The sequence below is a fragment of the Trachemys scripta genome, chromosome 19, assembly GCF_013100865.1.
Source record: "Trachemys scripta elegans isolate TJP31775 chromosome 19, CAS_Tse_1.0, whole genome shotgun sequence".
NCBI lineage: Eukaryota > Metazoa > Chordata > Testudines > Emydidae > Trachemys > Trachemys scripta.
The window spans coordinates 22,370,015-22,390,207 of NC_048316.1; the positions used below are offsets into that span (position 1 = coordinate 22,370,015).

At 47.3% G+C, this 20,193-nt stretch overlaps 1 protein-coding gene across 1 annotated transcript in view; it reads left to right on the top strand.

Moving 5' to 3' along the window:
- The window catches only part of EIF4G3 (eukaryotic translation initiation factor 4 gamma 3), a gene marked incomplete at its 3' end in the record, with an annotated part of 356,444 nt that overhangs the window by 92,565 nt on the left and 243,686 nt on the right, over nt 1–20,193 (top strand). The window contains 1 exon segment of the mRNA XM_034753512.1: nt 18,862–18,990. Within this exon segment, the coding sequence (XP_034609403.1) occupies nt 18,862–18,990 (129 nt within the window).

Consider the following 20,193-nt stretch of genomic DNA (forward strand, 5'->3'; position numbering starts at 1 on the left):
GCCATCCGAACCCCTTGGTCCCAGCCCAGAGCACTCTCCTGCACCCCAAACCCTCATCCCCAGCCCCATCCCAGAGCCTTCACCCCAGCCGGAGCCCCCCCCCCCCCCCCCCCCCCCCCCCGCGCCCCTTCTGGTACACTGAACTCCTCATTTCTGGACCAACCACAGAGCTTGCACCCCCAGCCGGAGCCCTCACCCTCTCCCACACCTCACCTCTCAATTTTGTGATCATTTATGGCCTGCCATACAATATCCATACCCAGATGTGGCCCTTGGGCCAAAAAGTTTGCCCACTCCTGGGCTAGACTGTGAACACTAAACTCTTTCCCCCCCTCCCACTTGTAATGCATATCAGAATTAGAGCCCACATTTCCATAGGTGAAAAGGCAACACACTAGTATTGCTGCACCTCACCCTTCATATTTGCAACTAAGGGCCATATTGTCCCTTCTGTCACTGTGGGGATAATGGTTTGGGGAGTGCTGCCTCCATGGAATGATCTTTTTTTCCAATTGAAAACAAAAAGATCTGCATTTTAGAGTGTGCTGTTTATACATGTACACACTGTGACTAGAGGTAAAGCAGATATTCCCAGTATACTTTGGAGTGTCTAACAAAAAATCCAGCACTCCTATGGAAATGTGAATCAAAGTTAATGAAATAAGGCTTGACTCTGCCATTGCTTTCATATGCTTATTTGTGTGTCTGTTTGCCTGCCTCTCTGCAGTAAGGGATCATTGGTGAGCACCTGGGAAATTGCACACCCATTAATGGTGCTGTGATTTGCTTTGGTGTCCTTTTAAAAGGATATTCCTGCAGTGAAGGGAATCATGTAGAAAAGAGATTATAAGGGATTAGCTACTCGATCCACAGTGCATTTAAACAATAGATTTTGGTTAGGAGGCTTATCCATCCTACTGTACTGCGGCTGGGGAAGGCTGCAAGCGGGATATGCCTTAAGCACTTTAAAACTATTTACTTGAGCATCAGTGAAGATCTTAAGTATCAGAGGGGTAGCCGTGTTAGTCTGAATCTGTAAAAAGCAACAGAGGGTCCTGTGGCACCTTTGAGACTAACTTCTGTGCCACAGGACCCTCTGTTGCTTGTTAGTGAAGATCTTAGATACTACGTGGCAAGAAGGCCTGCCTACAGTAGCAAGAATTTTTTTTAATTGGGGTGGGGGTGGGACATGTACTTGGAGTTGTATTTCCCTTTATAACTCTCACTGCACCATGAACAGACAATACACAAAATTGTGTATAAAGAAAATGTGTTGTGTTTTTTCCCATCAGATTTTATCCAGATATATAGAGATATTGAGATTGTCTGTAATACAGAAAAATGAGGAAACTTTTGAGACTTAAAAAATAGGTTAAAAACAAGAAATTTAAAACCAAATGGAAAGAATCATAGAATCATAGAATATCAGGGTTGGAAGTCTAGTCCAACCCCCTGCTCAAAGCAGTACCAACACCAACTAAATCATCCCAGCCAGGGCTTTGTCAGGCCTGACCTTAAAAACCTCTAAGGAAGGAGATTCCACCACTTCCGTAGCTAACCCATTCCAGTGCTTCACCACCCTCCTAGTGAAATTTTTTTTCCTAATATCCAACCTAAACCTCCCCCACTGCAACTTGAGACCATTGCTCCTTGTTCTGTCATCTGTATCACTGAGAACAGTCTAGATCCATCCTCTTTGGAGCCCCCTTTCAGGTAGTTGAAAACAGCTATCAAATCCATCCTCATTCTTCTCTCCTGCAGACTAAACAATCCCAGTTCCCTCAGCCTCTCCTCATAGGTCATGTGTTCCAGCCTCCTAATAATTTTTGTTGCTCTCTGCTGGACTCTTTCCAATTTTTCCACATCCTTCTTGTAGTGTGGGGCCCAAAACTGGACATAGTACTCCAGATGAGGCCTCACCAATGTCGAATAGAGAGGAACGATCGTGTCCCTCGATCTGCTGGCAATGCCCATATTTATACAACCCAAAATGTCATTAGCCTTCTTGGCAACAAGGGCACACTGCCGACTCATATCCAGCTTCTGGTACACTGTAACCCGTAGGTCCTTTTCTGCAGAACTGCTGCCTAGCTATTCAGTCCCTAGTCTGTAGCAGTGCATGGGATTCTTCCGTCCTAAGTGCAGGACTCTGCACTTGTCCTTGTTGAACCTCATCAGGTTTCTTTTGGCCCAATCCTCTAATTTGTCTAGGTCCCTCTGTATCCTGTTCCTACCCTTCACTGTATCTACCACTCCTCCCAGTTTAGTGTCATCTGCAAACTTGCTGAGAGTGCAGTCCACGCCATCCTCCAGATCATTAATGAAGATATTGAACAAAACCGGCCCCAGGACCGACCCTTGGGGCACTCCGCTTGATACCGGCTGCCAACTAGACATGGAGCCATTGATCACTACCTGTTGAGCCCGACAATCTAGCCAGCTTTCTATCCACCTTATAGTCCATTCATCCAGCCCATACTTCTTTAACTTTCCAGCAAGAATACTGTGGGAGACCGTATCAAAAGCTTTGCCAACGTCAAGGAATAACACATCCGCTGCTTTCCCCTCATCCACAGAGCCAGAAGGGTCTTTTCCTCTACTCTTGGACCATCTCCTGTCCCTGAGAGTGTTGGGACTCGGTCTCAGTTCCATCAAGGTACGTGTAGTGGCTATTAGCGTGTTCCACCCCTCTGTGGATGGGCACTCTGTCTTTGCTCTACCCTTGACTGCCAGGTTCTGGAAGGACCTGATAATGAAATGTATCCTCCTGTTCAACCCATTGCTCCCCAATGAGACCTCAAGACCTAGCAACATTGATAAAATTGCCGTTCAAACCTCTGGTCTCCTGTTCCCTGTGTCTCCTCTCCATGAAGGTCGCCTTCCTGGTACAGTAGAACCTCAGAGTTACGAACACCTCAGGAATGGAGGTTGTTCGCAACTCTGAAATGTTGTTAACTCTGAATAAAATGTTCTTTCAAAAGTTTGCCTCTGAACATTGACTTAATACAGCTTTGAAATTTTATTATGCAGAAGAAAAATCCTGCTTTCCCTTTTTTTAGTAGTTTACGTTTAACACAGTACTGTACTGTATTTCCTTTTTTTTTTTTTTTTTTTTTTTGTTGGTCTCTGCTGTTGCCTGATTGTGTAATTCCGATTTCAAATGAGGTGTGTGGTTGACTAGTGAGTTGTAACTCTGATGTTCGTAACTCTGAGGTTTTACTGTAGCTATTACTTCTGCAAAAAGGATAGGCAAACTGGGGGCCATGATAGCAAACCCCTCCGCCCCCTTCACCATGTTCCTTAAGGACAAAGTTTTCCTATGCTTGCATCCCATGTTTCTGCCGAAAGTTGTTTCCCGCTTTCACCTCAACCAACCCATACACTTACCTGCCTTTTTTCTAAAGCCACATGCCTCAGCGGAGGAACTACACCTTCACTCCCTCCATGTCCGTAGGGCCCTGGCCTTTTATCTGCAAAGGATGAAGCTGTTCAGGAAGTCCCCTAGATTGTTTATCGCTATAGTGGAAAGAATTAAGAGGCAAGCCATCTCCATTCAGCGGATTTCTAAATGGGTTTCGGGGTGCATTACACTCTGCTATCAATTATCAGGATAGTCTTCACCCATTGGGGCACGGGCCCATTCCAGGTGAGTGCAAGCCTTGACTACAGCCACACTTCACGACATGCCGCTCATGGACATATATAGGGTGACCATGCATCCTTTTTCTTGACATTAGTCCCTGGTGCAAAACTATGCAATGGATGCCTCATATGGCATGGCTGTTCTCCATTCCACGGTTCCTCGCAGCCTCTTCCTTACTAGGTATTGCTTATGAATCACCCTCAGTGCAATACAATAGGGACCGTCACTCGAGGAGGTTACTTACCTGTAACTGGAAGTTCTTCGAGATGTGTGGTCCCTATCTGTATTCCAATCCTGTCCTCCTTCCCCTCTGCAGTGGATCTTTTCGATTTGCGGAGGAGAAGGAACTGAGGGTGTGGTCGGTCTACTTTGCCCTTTATCATCTCATTCTAAACCATGAGGAACAGCAACAGCGCATGCATGCACCAAAGGACAGTATTGTTTTCAAAAGCTCCAGCTCTGTATGTATGGTGCATGCATATAACTCTCAGTAGAATACAGATAGGGACCACATATCTCGAAGAACCTCCAGTTACAGGTAAGTAACCTCCACTTCTAAATGTGGACTGATCATCCCAGAATTTACTTCTATAGTGGTCTTTTTGGTAAGAAAAATGTGGACTGCTACTGAACAATTGAAAAAAGAACAGGAGTACTTGTGACACCTTAGGCTTGGTCTACACTACCCCCCTAATTCGAACTAAGGTACGCAACTTCAGCTACGTGAATAACGTAGCTGAAGTTCGAAGTACCTTAGTTCGAATTAGTTCGAACTTACCTTGGTCCACACGCGGCAGGCAGGCTCCCCCGTCGACTCCGCGGTACTCCTCTCGGCGAGCTGGAGTACCGCAGTCGACGGCGAGCACTTCCGGGTTCGACTTATCACGTCCAGACTAGACGCGATAAGTCGAACCCAGAAGTTCGATTTCCAGCCGTCGAACTACCGGGTAAGTGTAGCCAAGGCCTTAGAGACTAACAAATTTATTTGAGCATAAGCTTTCGTGGACTACAGCCCACTTCTTCAGATGCATAGAATGGAACATATATTGAGGAGGTATATATACACATACAGAGAGCATGAAAAGGTGGGAGTTGTCTTACCAACTCTGAGAGGCCAATTAAGTAAGAGGAAAAAAAACTTTTGAAGTGATAATCAAGATAGCCCAGTACAGACAGTTTGATAAGAAGTGTGAGAGTACTTACATGGGGAGATAGATTCAATGTTTGTAATGGCTCAGCCATTCCCAGTGTCTATTTAAGCCTAAGTTGATTGTGTCTAATTTGCGTATCAATTCAAGCTCAGCAGTTTCTCATTGGAGTCTGTTTTTGAAGCTTTTTTGTTGCAAAATTGCCACCCGCAGGTCTGTCATTGAATGACCAGACAGGTTAAAGTGTTCTCCTACTGTCCAATCCCTCAGACAGAGACAAGCACCTACAAGATCTCTATCAAGCATTCTTAAAACTACAATACCCACCTGCTGAAGTGAAAAAACAGATTGACAGAGCCAGACGAGTATCCAGAAGTCACCTCCTACAAGACAGGCCCAACAAAGAAAATAACAGAACACCACTAGCTGTCACCTTCAGTCCCCAACTAAAACCTCTCCAGCGCATCATCAAAGATCTACAACCTATCCTGAAAGATGATCCCTCACTCTCACAGGTCTTGGGAGACAGACCTGTCCTCGCTTACAGACAACCCCCCAACCTGAAGCAAATACTCACCAGCAACCACACATCACTGAACAAAAACACTGACCCAGGAACCTATCCTTGCAACAAAGCTTGATGCCAACTCTGCCCACATGTCTATTCAAGCGACATCATCATAGGACCTAATCACATCAACCATGCCATCAGGGGCTCGTTCACCTGCACATCTACCAATGTGATATATGCCATCATGTGCCAGCAATGCCCCTCTGCCATGTACATTGGCCAAACCGGACAGTCTCTACGCAAAAGAATTAATGGACACAAATCTGACATCAGGAATCATAACATTCAAAATCCAGTAGGAGAACACTTTAAAACCTGTCTGGTCATTCAGTGACAGACCTGTGGGTGGCAATTTTAGTCATTCTGTACTGTGGTATGGAAGAAGTGTTTGGCAATTAGAACAGGGGACTGGGTGTCTAGAATCTTGGGTTCTCTCCTTCTCTCTGGTAGGAGTATTGTTAAGTGAGTTAGAGCAGAAGAGTGGACATTAAGACCAATGTTCCCTCTAATTTTTTCCATCCACATGAGGAATGAATTTTGTGACCTTTACCAATATCGAGGTAATGTGCGGATGCGTGCCACCAGTAGAAACCAAAAAACTAGATATATTATATATTTTTAAAAAGTTACATAGGGATAATTATTCCAGCCAGGACAGGTTAGGCATTTTAGAACTCACTACTCAAAGAATTAAATTTAAGCATTAGAGAGAAATAAAATTATGAAATGCGCAGATCAGGCAAGAAACTAAAATAACAGCACATTGAAAGAATAAAATTACAGAGAATATATGTGCATTGCAGGAAGTACCAAGAAGTAACAACAACAACAATAATACCAGTAGGTTTTGGGAGGTGAGTGTGAAAAAGACTCGTGTGTGTGTGAGAGAGAGAGAGACAGAGACAGAGACAAGTGTGTATATGTGAGAGAGACAGAGTTGTGTGTGTGTTTTGTCTGCTGGGGAAGTCTATGAGAGACAATGTGCTGTCTCTTTAAGCACAGTGGCACTCACCAGAAGGCTCGTTGTTCAGTCCACAGCAGCTGCCAGAAGCTCCGTCCTGCTCCTGAGCCCTGTCCCCCCTTCCCTGCTCTGCGGAGATGGGGTACATGGACAGGGTGGAGGCGGGGTGAGGGGGACACTTCTCCCTCCCTCCCCCCCACCCTCCCGCTTTGCACAGCAAGCAGGAAGGTCCTGGGAGCAGCTGGCCAGGGGCCTCCAAGGCAGAGGGCAGGAGCAACTTGGCTCCAGAGCAGCAGGAGGAGGGGCACCTGAACATGTCACCTGATGTGCACATCTTTGCTAATCAAGTGCATGGCACTTGATTGATTCTTGAGCGGCCACCCGGCTTAGAGGGAACACAGGTTAGGACTTGTGCTTCAGTCTCATCTTTGCCATGGACTCACCACATGACCCTAGGGCCCACACTTTACCTCTATGCCGTAGTTTCTCCTTCTGTAAAATGTGTAATAACATAATACTGACTTACCTCCTATGGGAGATGAGAGGTTTCTTTTATAATTCTAAATGCTTTTCAGGCTTTTGCTACAGAAGGGCATAGGATTAGTATTATTAATGAGACTTTCATGGAAAGGTTGCAGACAACCTGTAGCAATGCTGTCATACCTTTACACTGTGTTAATATGACTGTCTACAGCATGTCCAAGGCTAAGTTATGGATTAGGCCCTCTGCCACTTCCTCCCTTTTTCTGCCCTTACCGTAAGTAGCTCCTTTCCTGTTGCTCAATTAGAAGACAGCATAGTTCTTCTTCAAGTGCTTGTTCATATCGATTCCAATTAGGTGTGCGCACGCTGCGTGCACGATCGTCGGAAAATTTTCTACCCTAGCAACACCTGGTGGGTCGGCTGGGGAGCCCCCTGGAGTGGTGCCTTCGTGGCGCTGGATATATACCCCAGCCAACCCAGTGTCCCCTCAGTTCCTTCTTACCGCCCGTGACGGTCGTTGGAACTGTGGAGCGCGGCATAGCTGTCCTCCACTCTCCCTAGCTTTCCTTGTTAGTTATTGTTGTAGCTAGTTCTTAGTTGTATAGTTATAGATTTAGTATAGTTTAGTAGTTTAATAGCTGTTATAGAGTAGTTATAAGTAGTTAGCAGGGGTAAGGGGGTTTTCATCTCCCCCTTTCCCCCCGGCGTGCAGCCGGGCTCATGCCCAAGGCTCCTGGCTTTAAACCGTGCGCGACCTGTGCTAAGCCTATGCCAACAGGAGACCCCCATGGCTCTTGTCTAAAGTGTCTAGGGGAGTCTCACCAGACTGATAAGTGCAGGATCTGCAAGGATCTGCAAGGCTTTTCGGCCCAGGACCAAAAAGGAGCGGGACTTTAGTCTCAAACAGCTCCTTATGGAGGCGGCACTTAGCCCAGACCCTCCTTCGTCACGCCAAGCTCCGGCACCGAACGCCTCCGTGCGCAGCGCCCCGGCGGTGGCCTTGGGTACTGCACCGTGGATAAGACCCCACGGCACCGTCCTCCGTCGGCACCGCGTCCGCCGCAAGCCCCTCGGTGCCGTTCCCTGTCTCTGGATCACAAGAGACCCTGTAAAACACAGGAGACTGCCACGCAACAGCAGGCACCGGCGCCCCCCACACTGACTGCGGAGTCGTGTCTGGCATCGGAATGTCCAAGGTTACAGGCGCCATCATCGACACCGTTGATTCCGGCACCAGTAGCAGGGCTGTTGAGTCTGGTGCGGACTGGCTCCCCGCCCCGTTCCGTGGTTGAGCTCTGTCTCCCGTCTACCCCGGAGACGTTTGCGATGGCGAGAAACCTCATTGCCCTCACGGAACCGGCACCGTCTCAGACTGCGGCACCGCATCCACTCCGCACGGTGCAATCCAGGAGCAAGCCTGCCCTGCTACGCCCTCCATCTCCGAGCGTGGACTCTCGGCACCGCTCCCGGTCTCGGAGCAGGTCCCGATGCCGCTTCCAGTCCCAGCACCAGTCTTCATCACGGCGCTGGTCGTACTCGCGGCCCAGCTCTTCCTCCCGGTACTGGTCCACCTCTCGGCACCGACCCTAGCATCGGTACCGCTCAGAGTCCCGACGCAGTTCCCGGCACCGGTACGAGCGCTGATCCCGTTCGAGAGGCCGCTCCCGGCACCGATTCTACAGACTATCTTCTTCGCGATCCAGATCTGGGTCCTGGTGCCGGCAGAGACCGCTATCCCGTGAACCGGCACCGCTCGGCACTGTTCCAGGAGGAGCCAGCGCAGTCACACTCAGCACCGCCCTGGCCCTCAAGATCTGCATCTCGCTCTTCTGAAGATGCTTCCTGCTCAGCCTATCCTGCTCAGGGTCAGGCAGTGGATGACCTGGGCCATTGGCAGGATGGGGCAGAGGAGCCTAGACAGGACCCTGCACATTCGTCTTTCTGGACCCCATGGGCATATCACCAGGCACAAGGGGCTCCACTAGAGGCCTCTCGCTCGGCACACTCAGAGCCCAGGGTACCGGAGGCCACCATTACCTGTCCTCCCCCAGGGGGTATGGAGGCTCCTGTGCCAACACCCACGCAGGCCCCAGACCCCGGTACAGGGATCCTGGACATCAGGGACCCTCGGACCCAGACCCACCTCTGGACCCTTTATCCCCTGAGGCATCCTCCTCGTCTTCCCCAGATGAGGCACGACAACCTCGGGCCCACCCCCGATAGACCTCCGTGCCCACCAAGACCTGTTACGTAGGGTGGCATGGAACATAGATCTACAGACAGAGGAGATAGTGGAAGTGGAGGACCTGGTGGTGAGCATCCTCTCAGCTGATGCCCCATCCCGGGTGGCGTTGCCCATCATCCGTACGATCCAAGCTAACACCAACACTATATGGCAAACCCCTGCCTCCATCCCACCCACTGCCAGAGGGGCAGAGAGAAAATACTTTGTCCCCTCTAAAGACCATGAGTATCTTTATACCACCCTCAGCCGTGTTCACTAGTGGTCTCCTCAGTGAATGCAAGGGAGCGCCATGGTCAACAGGCAGTAGCACCCAAATCGAAGGACGCCAAGCGGTTCGATTTGTTCGGATGTAAGATTTACTCAGCAGGGAATCTGCAGCTCAGAGCCACAAACCAACAGGCGCGCTTGAGCCGCTGTGATTACAACTCATGGAACTCCACGGGTAAATTTAAGGAGTTGGTCCCCCAGGACTCAAGAGAGGAGTTTGGGGCCCTAGTAGAGGAAGATAAAAAGGTGGCTAGGACCTCCTTACAGGCCTCACTAGACATAGCAGACTCTGCGGCTAGAACACTGGCTTCCGCTATAGCCATGAGATGCATTTCCTGGCTCCAGGTGTCTTGTTTGCCGCCAGAACTGCAGCAGACCCTACAGGATCTGCCATTTGATGGTCAGGGACTGTTCTCGGACAAGACGGACTCTAGGTTGCAGAGCCTAAAAGGCTCCAGAACCATCATGCGCTCCCTGGAGATGCATATCCCTGGACCCCAGCGCAGGCCATTTAGGCCCCAGCCCCAGAGGTTCCACCCTCCTCCTCCTCGTCCAAGACAGGACTTCCCCAGAAGATGTGGACGATGGGGTAGAAGGAGGTCGACCGGTCCCCAACCCGGTCAGAACCAAGGCCCTCCTAGACCACCTTCAGGGCCTAGACAAAATTTTTGAAGATGCGCTCGAGGACGGCATACTAGCCACCACCCAGGATCCATTCCCTTTATTTCGGGATCGCCTCTCCCATTGCTTGGTCCCTTATAACCTCGGACCATTGGGTTCTTCGCACGGTGGAAAGGGGATACGCTCTTCAGTTTTCTTTGCCTCCCCCGTCCCTCTTCAGGGACCCTTCTCATGAGCATCTCCTTACACAGGAGGTTTTCACGCTCCTTTCTATGGGGGCTATAGAGGAGGTTCCATCAGAGTTAAGGGGCAGGGGGTTTTACTTCCGCTACTTCCTGATCCCCAAGACAAAAGGGGGTCTTTGACCCATTTTGGATTTATGCGGACTCAACAAATTCATAGTAAAGTTGAAGTTCCACATGGTCTCGTTGGGGACCATTATCCCTTCCCTGGATCCTGGAGACTGGTACGCCGCCCTTGACATGAAGGACGCATATTTTCATATAGCAGTCTACCCTCCGCACAGGCGCTTCCTTTGCTTTGTAGTAAACAACGTACACTACCAATTTGCCGTCCTTCCCTTCGGCTTGTCCACGGCTCTGAGACTGTTCACTAAATCTATGGCCGTCGTGGCGGCATACCTTCGTCGACAAAGGATACAGGTGTTTCCGTATCTAGATGACTGGCTGGTGCATGGCCACACCAGGAAGCAGGTTCAATCCCAAGTCCAAACCACACTACAAACATTCCACAAGTTGGGCATCTTTCTCAACAAAGAAACGTCTACTCTGGAGCCAACCCAGAGAATAGAGTTTATCGGGGCAGTCTTGGACACCAGACTCGCCCGTGCTCTTCTGCTAGACACTCGATTTCAGACCATCGCAAACATCATCCGCAGCCTCCAGGGCTTCCCGACTTCCACGATAAGGAAGTGCCTCGGCCTGTTGTGACACATGGCTTCTTGCACTTACGTAATCAGGCATGCCACACTTCGGCTCCGCCCGCTTCAGGCCTGGGTGTCATCAGTGTACCGTCCTTGTCGGGACAGCCTGAACATGGTGGTCACGGTTTCCGAATCTGGTCTTGATCTCTCTCAACTGGTGGCTGAACCACAAGTCGGTGTGTGAAGAAGTGCCGTTTCACACCCCACAACCCTCCCTGTACCTGGTCACGGACGCATCATCTCTCAGCTGGGGCGCTCACCTCGGGGAGCACCAAACGCAGGGCCTGTGGACCACATCTGAACTAGCTCTGCACATCAATGTTCGAGAGCTGATGGCAGTGCGCCTAGCCTGTCAGGCGTTTCACGGTCTCCTACATGGCCGTTGCGTGGCAGTCCTCACAGACAACACCACAGCCATGTTCTACATCAACAAGCAAGCAGGAGCCCGATTGTCTCTCCTGTGCCAGGAGGCCATTCGCCTGTGGGAATTTTGCATTGCCCACTCGATACATCTCATGGCATTGTTCCTCCCTGGAGTCCAGAACACTCTAGCGGACCATCTCAGCAGGTCCTTCCAAATGCACGAGTGGTCGATTCGCCCAGGTATCATCCACTCCATCTTCCAGAGATGGGGATTTCCCCAGCTCAACCTATTCGCCTCACGCGCCAACAGGAAGTGCCACGTGTTTTGCTCCCTCCAGGGGCGATCTCCGGGCTCCCTGTTGGACGCTTTCCTGCTACCGTGGAAGGACCAGCTGTTCTATGCTTTCCCTCCATTTCCGCTGGTCCACAAGGTCCTGTTCAAGCTACGCAGAGACAAGACATGTATGATTCTAGTCGCGCTGGCTTTTCCAAGACAGCACTGGTACACCACGCTGCTGGAGCTGTCGGTACAGACTTCGATCACGCTTCCATTGTACCTGGACCTGATCTCTCAGGACCACGTCCGACTCTGTCACTCCGACCTGCAATCACTCCACCTTACAGCGTGGATGCTGCATGGTTGACTCGGGCGGAGCTACGATGCTCACATCCCATGCAGCAGGTTCTGTTGGGCAGCAGGAAACCCTCTACACGGGCCACTTAACTTGGCCAAATGGAAGCACTTCTCCTGTTGGTGTGAGCAGCGGGCCACGCCCCCCTTGCAGGCGTTGATCCCACTTGTACTTGAATATCTCCTATCCCTAAAACAGCAGGGCCTGGCAATATCTTCGGTTAGGGTGCACCTGGCTGCTATATCGGCATTCCACCCAAGAGAACACGCTTCCTCAGTCTTCTCTAACCCGATAGTCATCAGATTCCTCAAGGGCTTGGACCGCCTATACCCACAGCTGCATCAACCGGTTCCGGCGTGGGATCTTAACCTGATTCTTTCCAAGCTCACGGGGCCCCCGTTCAAGCCATTGGCTACCTGCTCACTCCTTTACCTATCTTGGAAGACAGGCTTCCTTGTAGCAAGGCGTGTTTCTGAAATCAGAGCGCTCACGTCCGAACCTCCGTATACAGTCTTCCATAAAGACAAGGTGCAGCTTTGCCTCCACCCAGCCTTCCTTCCCAAAGTGGTATCAGCTTTTCATGTGAACCAGGATATATTTCTCCCAGTCTTCCATCCTAAGCCGCACGCTATGCGTCAAGACCAGCGTATGCACTCCTTGGACATACGCAGGGCCTTTGCTTTCTATATCGAGCGTACAAAGCCGTTTAGGAAGACGACTCAACTCTTTGTTGCAGTGGCTGACCGGATGAAAGGCCTACCGGTCTCCTCGCAACCTATCTCCTCTTGGATCACGTCCTGTATTCATGCTTGCTACGACTTGGCCAGTGCCTCGACGCCACGCCTCACCGCCCATTCCACGAGGGCCTAAGACTCCTCGACTGCCTTCCTGGCTCACGTCCCGATCCATGACATTTGTAGAGCGGCAGTTTGGTCATCGGTTCACACCTTTGCCGCTCACTATGCGCTTGTACAGCAGTCTAGAGACGATGCTGCATTTGGATCAGCGGTTCTGCACTCAGCGATGTCTCACTCCGACCTCACCGCCTAGGTAAGGCTTGGTAGTCACCTAATTGGAATCAATATGAGCAAGCACTTGAAGAAGAAAAAATGGTTACTCACCTTTGTAACTGTTGTTCTTCAAGATGTGTTGCTCATATCCATTCCAAGCCCGGCCCCCTTCCCCACTGTCGGAGTAGCCGGCAAGAAGGAACTGAGGGGGCGCTGGGTCGACTGGGGTATATATCCAGAGTCATGAAGGCATCACTCCAGGGGGCTCCCCAGCCATCCTACCGGGTGTTGCTAGGGTAGAAAATTCTCTGACGATCGTGCACGCAGCGCGCGCACACCTAATTGGAATGGATATGAGCAACACATCTTGAAGAACAACAGTTACAAAGGTGAATAACCGTTTTTTCTTTATAAGCATCTCCCAAGCTTGTTCCGGGTAAATGACAGGCAATGGTACTCTGAAAGAACTCTCTGATTGTACATAATGCTGATTGCTCCTGAACCATAAAGCTTTCAGAGATGATTTTTGAGGATTAAAAGCTTAAAGGGAGGGGGAAAGGATTTCTGAAAGGCCTGATTGACAGGTTTTCACCATTGCATGATTCAATGGGATTTTAATTTAGTCCTTCATAGTCACCAAACATTCAAAAGACTTTTAAAGACTGCATTACTCCTAGCACAGATGTTCTCAAACTGGGGATTGTGACTGCTCAGGGGGTGCAAGGTTGTTATGTGGTGGTCATGAGTACACACAGAGAGCAGCTGCTATAACTTATATAATTTAAATCTAGCGTTTTAGAAAATTACACCTTTCTGTTACAATGTAGTGTATTTACTTCAAAAAGTATTGTAAACATATAATGCAGCGATCTTTGTTCCTAAACAAAATATATATTTGTATTATCATCACTTTAATTAAATTGGATTCTGGGGATTGTAGTATCATGCGCACATGTTTGTTGTCTTGAGACTGAAAAGGTGGGACTGAGACAACATTAGAGGGCTTCAGCAGCTGAAGAGCTGCATTAAACTGAGTTTGGCCAAAAAACTCCAGTAATTTATAATTTAGCAGTCGGAGACACAGGCAGGGGTGGCACTCAGGGGTGGGCCTTGTGGGGCCTCTTGTTTAAAATGCTAAATTTTAAATGTGCTGCCTTCAGAGCTAGGAGGCTGTGAAAAGTGATATTAACAAATATACAAATACCACTTTTCACAGCCTCCTAGTTAGCTATGAAGTCTGCTGTGAAGTTTGTGCTAATAAGTCTGCTGTGAAAAATAATATTAATAAATATACAAACATCACTTTTCACAAAAGACTTAGCGCCACATTGCCACTCTTACTTCTGCATCCAGCTCTGAAGGTAGTGCCAACGCCAGTAGAAACGCAGAAGTAAGGGTGGCAATCGGCCACTAAGTCTGCTGTGAAAAGTAATATTGGCAAAGTTTCTTCACGTCCCTTTCCCCCAGTATTAAACAGTATATTTAAAAAAAAAACCCAACTTTTCTGCTTATAATAATTATTCAATGAAAATGTGTTTTAGTCTTAATTTAAAAGTGGTGAGAAAAGGTAAATTCATTTTAAACAGTACGGTTATAAATTTACCATTTATAATAGAGTTAAATATAAAAAAATATGTTTTAATTTATAATGGGGATCCCACTCAAAGGCTTGCTGTCTGAAAGTTGTCACCAATACAAAAGTTTATGAATTACTGTAATCTCAGCAAGGAGAGTCAGTAATCTGCAGGTTTTGATGGCTGACCCTTCTTATACATTGTTTCATAAGGAGACGATGTATTTTTTGTTCACACTCATTCTTACCTAAAATAGTTTCTAAATTCTGCTTGAACAAATTGAAATGAATACATCCTCCCTCCCCCCAGCACATTTTTTTCTCGGAAAAGTTAGGTTCCATATCTTAGATGTTAAGAAAGTCCATATTTACTATCTGGATAGGACAAGCCCTCTAGGGCAGGGGTGAGCAAACTACGGCCCACGGGACGCGTCCGGCCCATCAGACCTTTTAATCTGGCCCTCCAGCTCCTGTCAGGGAGCGGGGTCTGAGGCTTGTCCCGTTCTGCTCGTGCCGTGGCTCCATACGCTCCCGGAAGCACTGGCATGTCCCCTCTGGCTCCTACGCGTAGGGGCAGCCAGGGGGCTCCGCACACTGCCCCCACCCAAAGTGCTAGTTCTGGAACTCCTATTGGCCAGGAACTGCAGGCAATGGGAGCTGCAGGGGCGGCACCTGCGGACGGGGCAACACACAGAGCCCCCTGACCGGTGCTGCACCTCCACGTAGGAGCCAGAGGAGGGACATGTCGCTTCTTCCAGAAGCTGCAGGGGTGGTGCCTGCGGACAGGACAGTGCACACAGCGATTTGGCCATGTATCCGCATAGGAGCTGGGGCGGGGGGCGGGGGGGAGAGACATGCTGCTTCTGGGAGCTGCTTGAGGTAAGCACTGCCCAGAGCCTGCACCCCTGACTTCCTCCAGCGGCCCAACCCTGTGCCCTAGCCCTCATCCCCGTCCCACCCTCCAAACTCCTCAGTCCCAGCTTGGAGCACCCTCATAACCCCTTGGTCCCAGCCCAGAACATCCTCCTGCACCCCAACCCTCTAATCCCCTGCCCCAGCCCAGAGCCCCCTCCCACACTCTGAACTCATTTCTGGCCCCACCACAGAGCCCGCCGGAGCCCTCACCCCCTCCCGCACCCCAACCCCCAATTTTGTGAGCATTCATGGCCCACTGTACAGTGTCCATACCCAGCTGTGGGCCTCAGGCCAAAAAGTTTGCCCACCCATGCTCTAGGGGCTTGTCTGCACAATGAGTTACTGTGTAGCTAGCCAGGGTGTGAATCAATAACACACCAGCTTGTCACGCAGTAACTCACCATGTGGTTGCTGTCATAACATAGTGAAAGTCCTGGAGTGCAATTTAGTCATTTGTAGTATGTAAAGCCCCACTCCGGGACTTTGACTGAACTATATCATTGTCCACATGGTGAATTACTGTGTAGCATGCTGGTGCAGGGTAGATTCTCAGCCAGGCTTGCTGTGCAGTAACTCGCCATGTAAACATGACTTGGTGTCACGGCGTGTGGGGGAGTCAGGTCCATCTTGGGGGGTGGGGAGCCCAGACCCAGGTTCTGGGCCTCCCCCCATCTCCCCAGCCAGCTCCAAACTGAAACTCCCTCCAGCAGTCTCACCCAGCCACACACCCCGGCTCCTCCTTCAGCCTTTGTCCAGGTTCCCAGGCAGAAGGTGTCACCTGGCCCCAACCCCCTCCTGGGCTCAAGTTAGTGCTGGCGGTCAAGTATCATCCCTAAGTGAAGTTACACCCTTATATTCTGCCACCATCTAGTATTAATGCAGACGGTAAACTAGTAAAACTCCCATGCAGCATTACTAGGTTAATACTCCCTACTCCGTCACACTTGGGACTAGATTTTTGTGAGGGTTATGGTGAGAAGTCCAAGGGTGGTGGCTGACTCTACCCAGATATTGCCCTAATGGATTAGGCTTAATATACAAATCTGCTACGACTTTACATTTATTTCAGTACCTGAGGGTCTCAAACCACATTCCAACAAGTCCATAGCTGTTTCTACAACATGTCTCAGAACTACATAATTGAATGATGTAAAGCTGCTGCCTGGAACACAATTCTTGTATCTACACAGCATTAGTCTCTTGACTTGGCTTCTAGATTTAATGCTCAGTTTAGGTGAATGATCCTGCAGTCTTTAATTAGTTGACCTCAGACTTGCATTCTTTGCGCATTGTTATTGCTGTTTAATCTCAGAATGGGTTTAGTACTGACAGTACTCAAAAGACGTAACTTGTCAATATCTGTGGTTTCTTGTGAAGAATGTCAGTATAGAGGCACATTTTCATTCTCCATCCTCTCTTCTTCAGCATCTCCGACATGGATTCTCTTTAAATGGATCTGAACATTTGGTGTTGTGAGGGAGCATGCTGCCTTGATGGTCAGAGCATTGTAGAGGGTTCTACTTTTGGTGCTGAAAGTGTATGCACATTTGAGTGTGGATCTATGCTGACAATACTTGAAGAACAAGTTATTGTTTAGGTTTCAGAGTGGTAGCCATGTTAGTCTGTATCAGCAGAAAGAACGAGGCGTACTTGTGGCACCTTAAGCTTATGCCCAAATAAATTTGTTAGTCTCTAAAGTGCCACAAGTACTCCTCGTTCTTTTTGCAGTTATTGTTTAGTAACCTCTTTTTTTTTTTTTTTTTTTTTCCACAGAAAGTCCACCACTTTTTCTAGAGGGTGATGATTAGCATGCACAGATTCTTCTGAATGGTCTGGTTATAAGTGAATAATTTCCTTGCACTCTGTGTGTCATTCTGTTGTTATTTTCCTAACTGTGGATTCTGATGTCCTTTGTAACTGCTCTTCAATCATAGAATAAAAAATTTGCTTTTGACTTGACAAGCCCTCCATGATAACTAGGAGGACCGTAAAGGATTTTAGTTTTCCTAGTGGCAGATTGCGAAAGTTTCACAATATCCTCTACAAACTATATGCATCCGAAGAAGTGGGCTGTAGTCCACGAAAGCTTATGCTCTAATAAATTTGTTAGTCTCTAAGGTGCCACAAGTACTCCTGTTCTTCTTCTCTCTACAAACTAGTTTCAGTTAAGTTGACTGGATCTGTATGTGTGCATCCCTGCCAGTCTATATCAGCCAGGAATAAGATGATTCCTCTCTGGGGAAGGGACAAAACCAGTTGGGGGAAGGTGTAGCAGACTCTTTTTACCCACCCTTTTCTCTGATCAGCACAAAGGTTCTTTCAATCTTCCTGAATGATTTTGGACTGTGTCCACCTTCATATATTGCCCATTTTCATTTGTATGTTGCAGCTGTTTGAGTGTCTCTCAGGCGATGTAACTGAATGCATCACTACTTAGAATGTAATAAAGGGTTTTGGACAAGCCCTTAGATTTAAACCATGTGTCTCATATGCCCTTACCTAGCTCTGATATTCTTTGTTGGTAGATTAGGAGCCTGGAATTTCCTTCTGCTTTCTTTCTAATGTCCTTTAATGTTGGCTGATTTTTCTGTGGTGTACATTGGCAATAGCCCCTTCTATTAATTTTTGTAGTGTTTTGAAATTCCTGAGATTTAAATGGCTGTTTTTAAACAAAGAGAGGTGTTGGTGTGAATACTGTTCATTGAGAAAAGAGTGCTATATTGTTGCACTGTGAGTATAAAACAAATTAACAAAGATTTCATTGCACTGAATTGCTGGGGGATATCTCTTGTAGTTGTGATTCCTCATTGATTTTCCATCTCTTGTTTTACTGACCTGGAAACTGCATTTTAAGCACCTTAGATTAAATCATAAATATGGTAGAATAGAAACAAGTATATGAGCCATGGAAAGTATTTTATTTAGATACTATGTTTGGCTTTTTTGAGAGACTGAAGAATGAGCTAATTTTCTAAAAGAACTGCTTTGAATTTTTATTCTTCTTTATTGATGGCAAGGCCATCAGTCATCAATGTCAGATTTTCTGTGCAAGACTGAGGAATAAATGGGGAATTTCCTCTCTTGTTGCCCTTGTGTGTCCCTTATTCTGACTGGTAGCAAGCACCTGTTGCACCACTTTGCAAATCACAATGAGCAGTTTTTTGCATAAAAAATCAGAACATTGTTTGGTATAATTTATGATCATTGACAGTCTCATAATAAGGTCACACGACTGAAATATCAAGGATATTGCAATGAAATCCCCCCACTATAACTGAATCAAGGTTGTGATATTAGTTCCCACACCTTCATGAGCACCAGTTTCACATAAGTAGTTAAATAATGTTTGAATTGGACCACATTTTAAAAATGCTGCTGATTCTGGCCTCCTTCGTATCTGGCAGTTCCTTACTCCCAAATAATAGAATGGTATATAAAGATTGAATTACTAATATTATGTTTTACTAATAGTTTATCTCCTTACAGGTAACACAGGTAGCAAGACAACAAGGACCTCCTGCACCATCTGCTTACTCTGCACATGAAATAAACAAAGGACACCCAAATCTTGCTGCAACGCCACCAGGACATGCATCATCCCCTGGACTTTCACAGGTAAGAGAGGTGCTGGTCAGAAATTTGCCTGCTCTTGGTTTTTTTTTTTAGTATTTTCCCCTCAGCTCAAGGAGCTCAATTTAAATTGGAGTTATCTGCTTTCTGTGACCACTATAAAATTGATTAATGCGGAGCATGCCATTTTAAAGCAACTCCAACCCTGTAGTGACTTATGTGTACCACCCTAGTTGGTTGTTAATCATTATTGAATCATTATCAAATTACTGAATCATTATCAAATTGCAGAAAATATTGGTGACGGTGTTGAGGAATATCCCCATTTTCTCACAAACTATTCTGGATTATGGTCCACTTTTGTTTTAACCATTGCAGAAGTGCCTCACATACTGTTATAGTGTTTTTTTTTACACAATGCTGATGGGCAAAGCACTTTACAATTAATATTAAAAATAGTGAAATAAAGTTACAAAAATAAGTGCCAATACTGCAAGACAAAATGACGGATTGCAAAAAAAAAAAAAGTACAGAAGAAGAGCGAAATAGAAATAATAGTAAGGATGAACAAATAATCTTTGATTAGCAAGTTATTGAGAACAAATTAGTTTTTAGATGTTTTAAAAGACTACTGTTGTACTGGAGTGAAAGTGAAAGGGGGAGCACACTCCATAAAAAAAGAGGCAAGCGAGAATGAGAAAAAGGAGATTGAGAAGGGATGCTGCATGAAGTTATGAAGGATTGGAAGTGGAGGAAATCCAGTGGTGTGGAGAGCAGACAAAATGAGAACTAGAATCTTAGGACTTTTCTACACAGAAACTTAGTGTGTGTTAGGCTAGTGTGCTGTAGATTCACATCCTGGTTTACTGCACACTAAATTCATGTAGATAAGCCCTTAAATTTAATTTGGATTTCAGTTGACAATCAGTTGAGCAGATGGAAAAAATGTAAAGCCGTGAGATACCCACGAGATTAAGATGGGCAGTAGAGTTCTGAACAAGATGTATCAGTTTACAGGAGAAAGGAGGAAGACCAATTGTGGAATTGGGGGAGGGCAGTGTTCAGAAGACAGGATAAGAGATAATGAAAGCTTCAAGCTTACTCTATGGCTAGGAAAAAGCAACTAAAAATCTTGGCGAACACTGCTGAAATTTCTAGCCAAACTCTCTAATGTTGGAGAAGCAGAAAAATATGATCCACTTTTCAGACTGTTTTGATGTGTAAAAGCAAATGAGGATATGTGTGAAA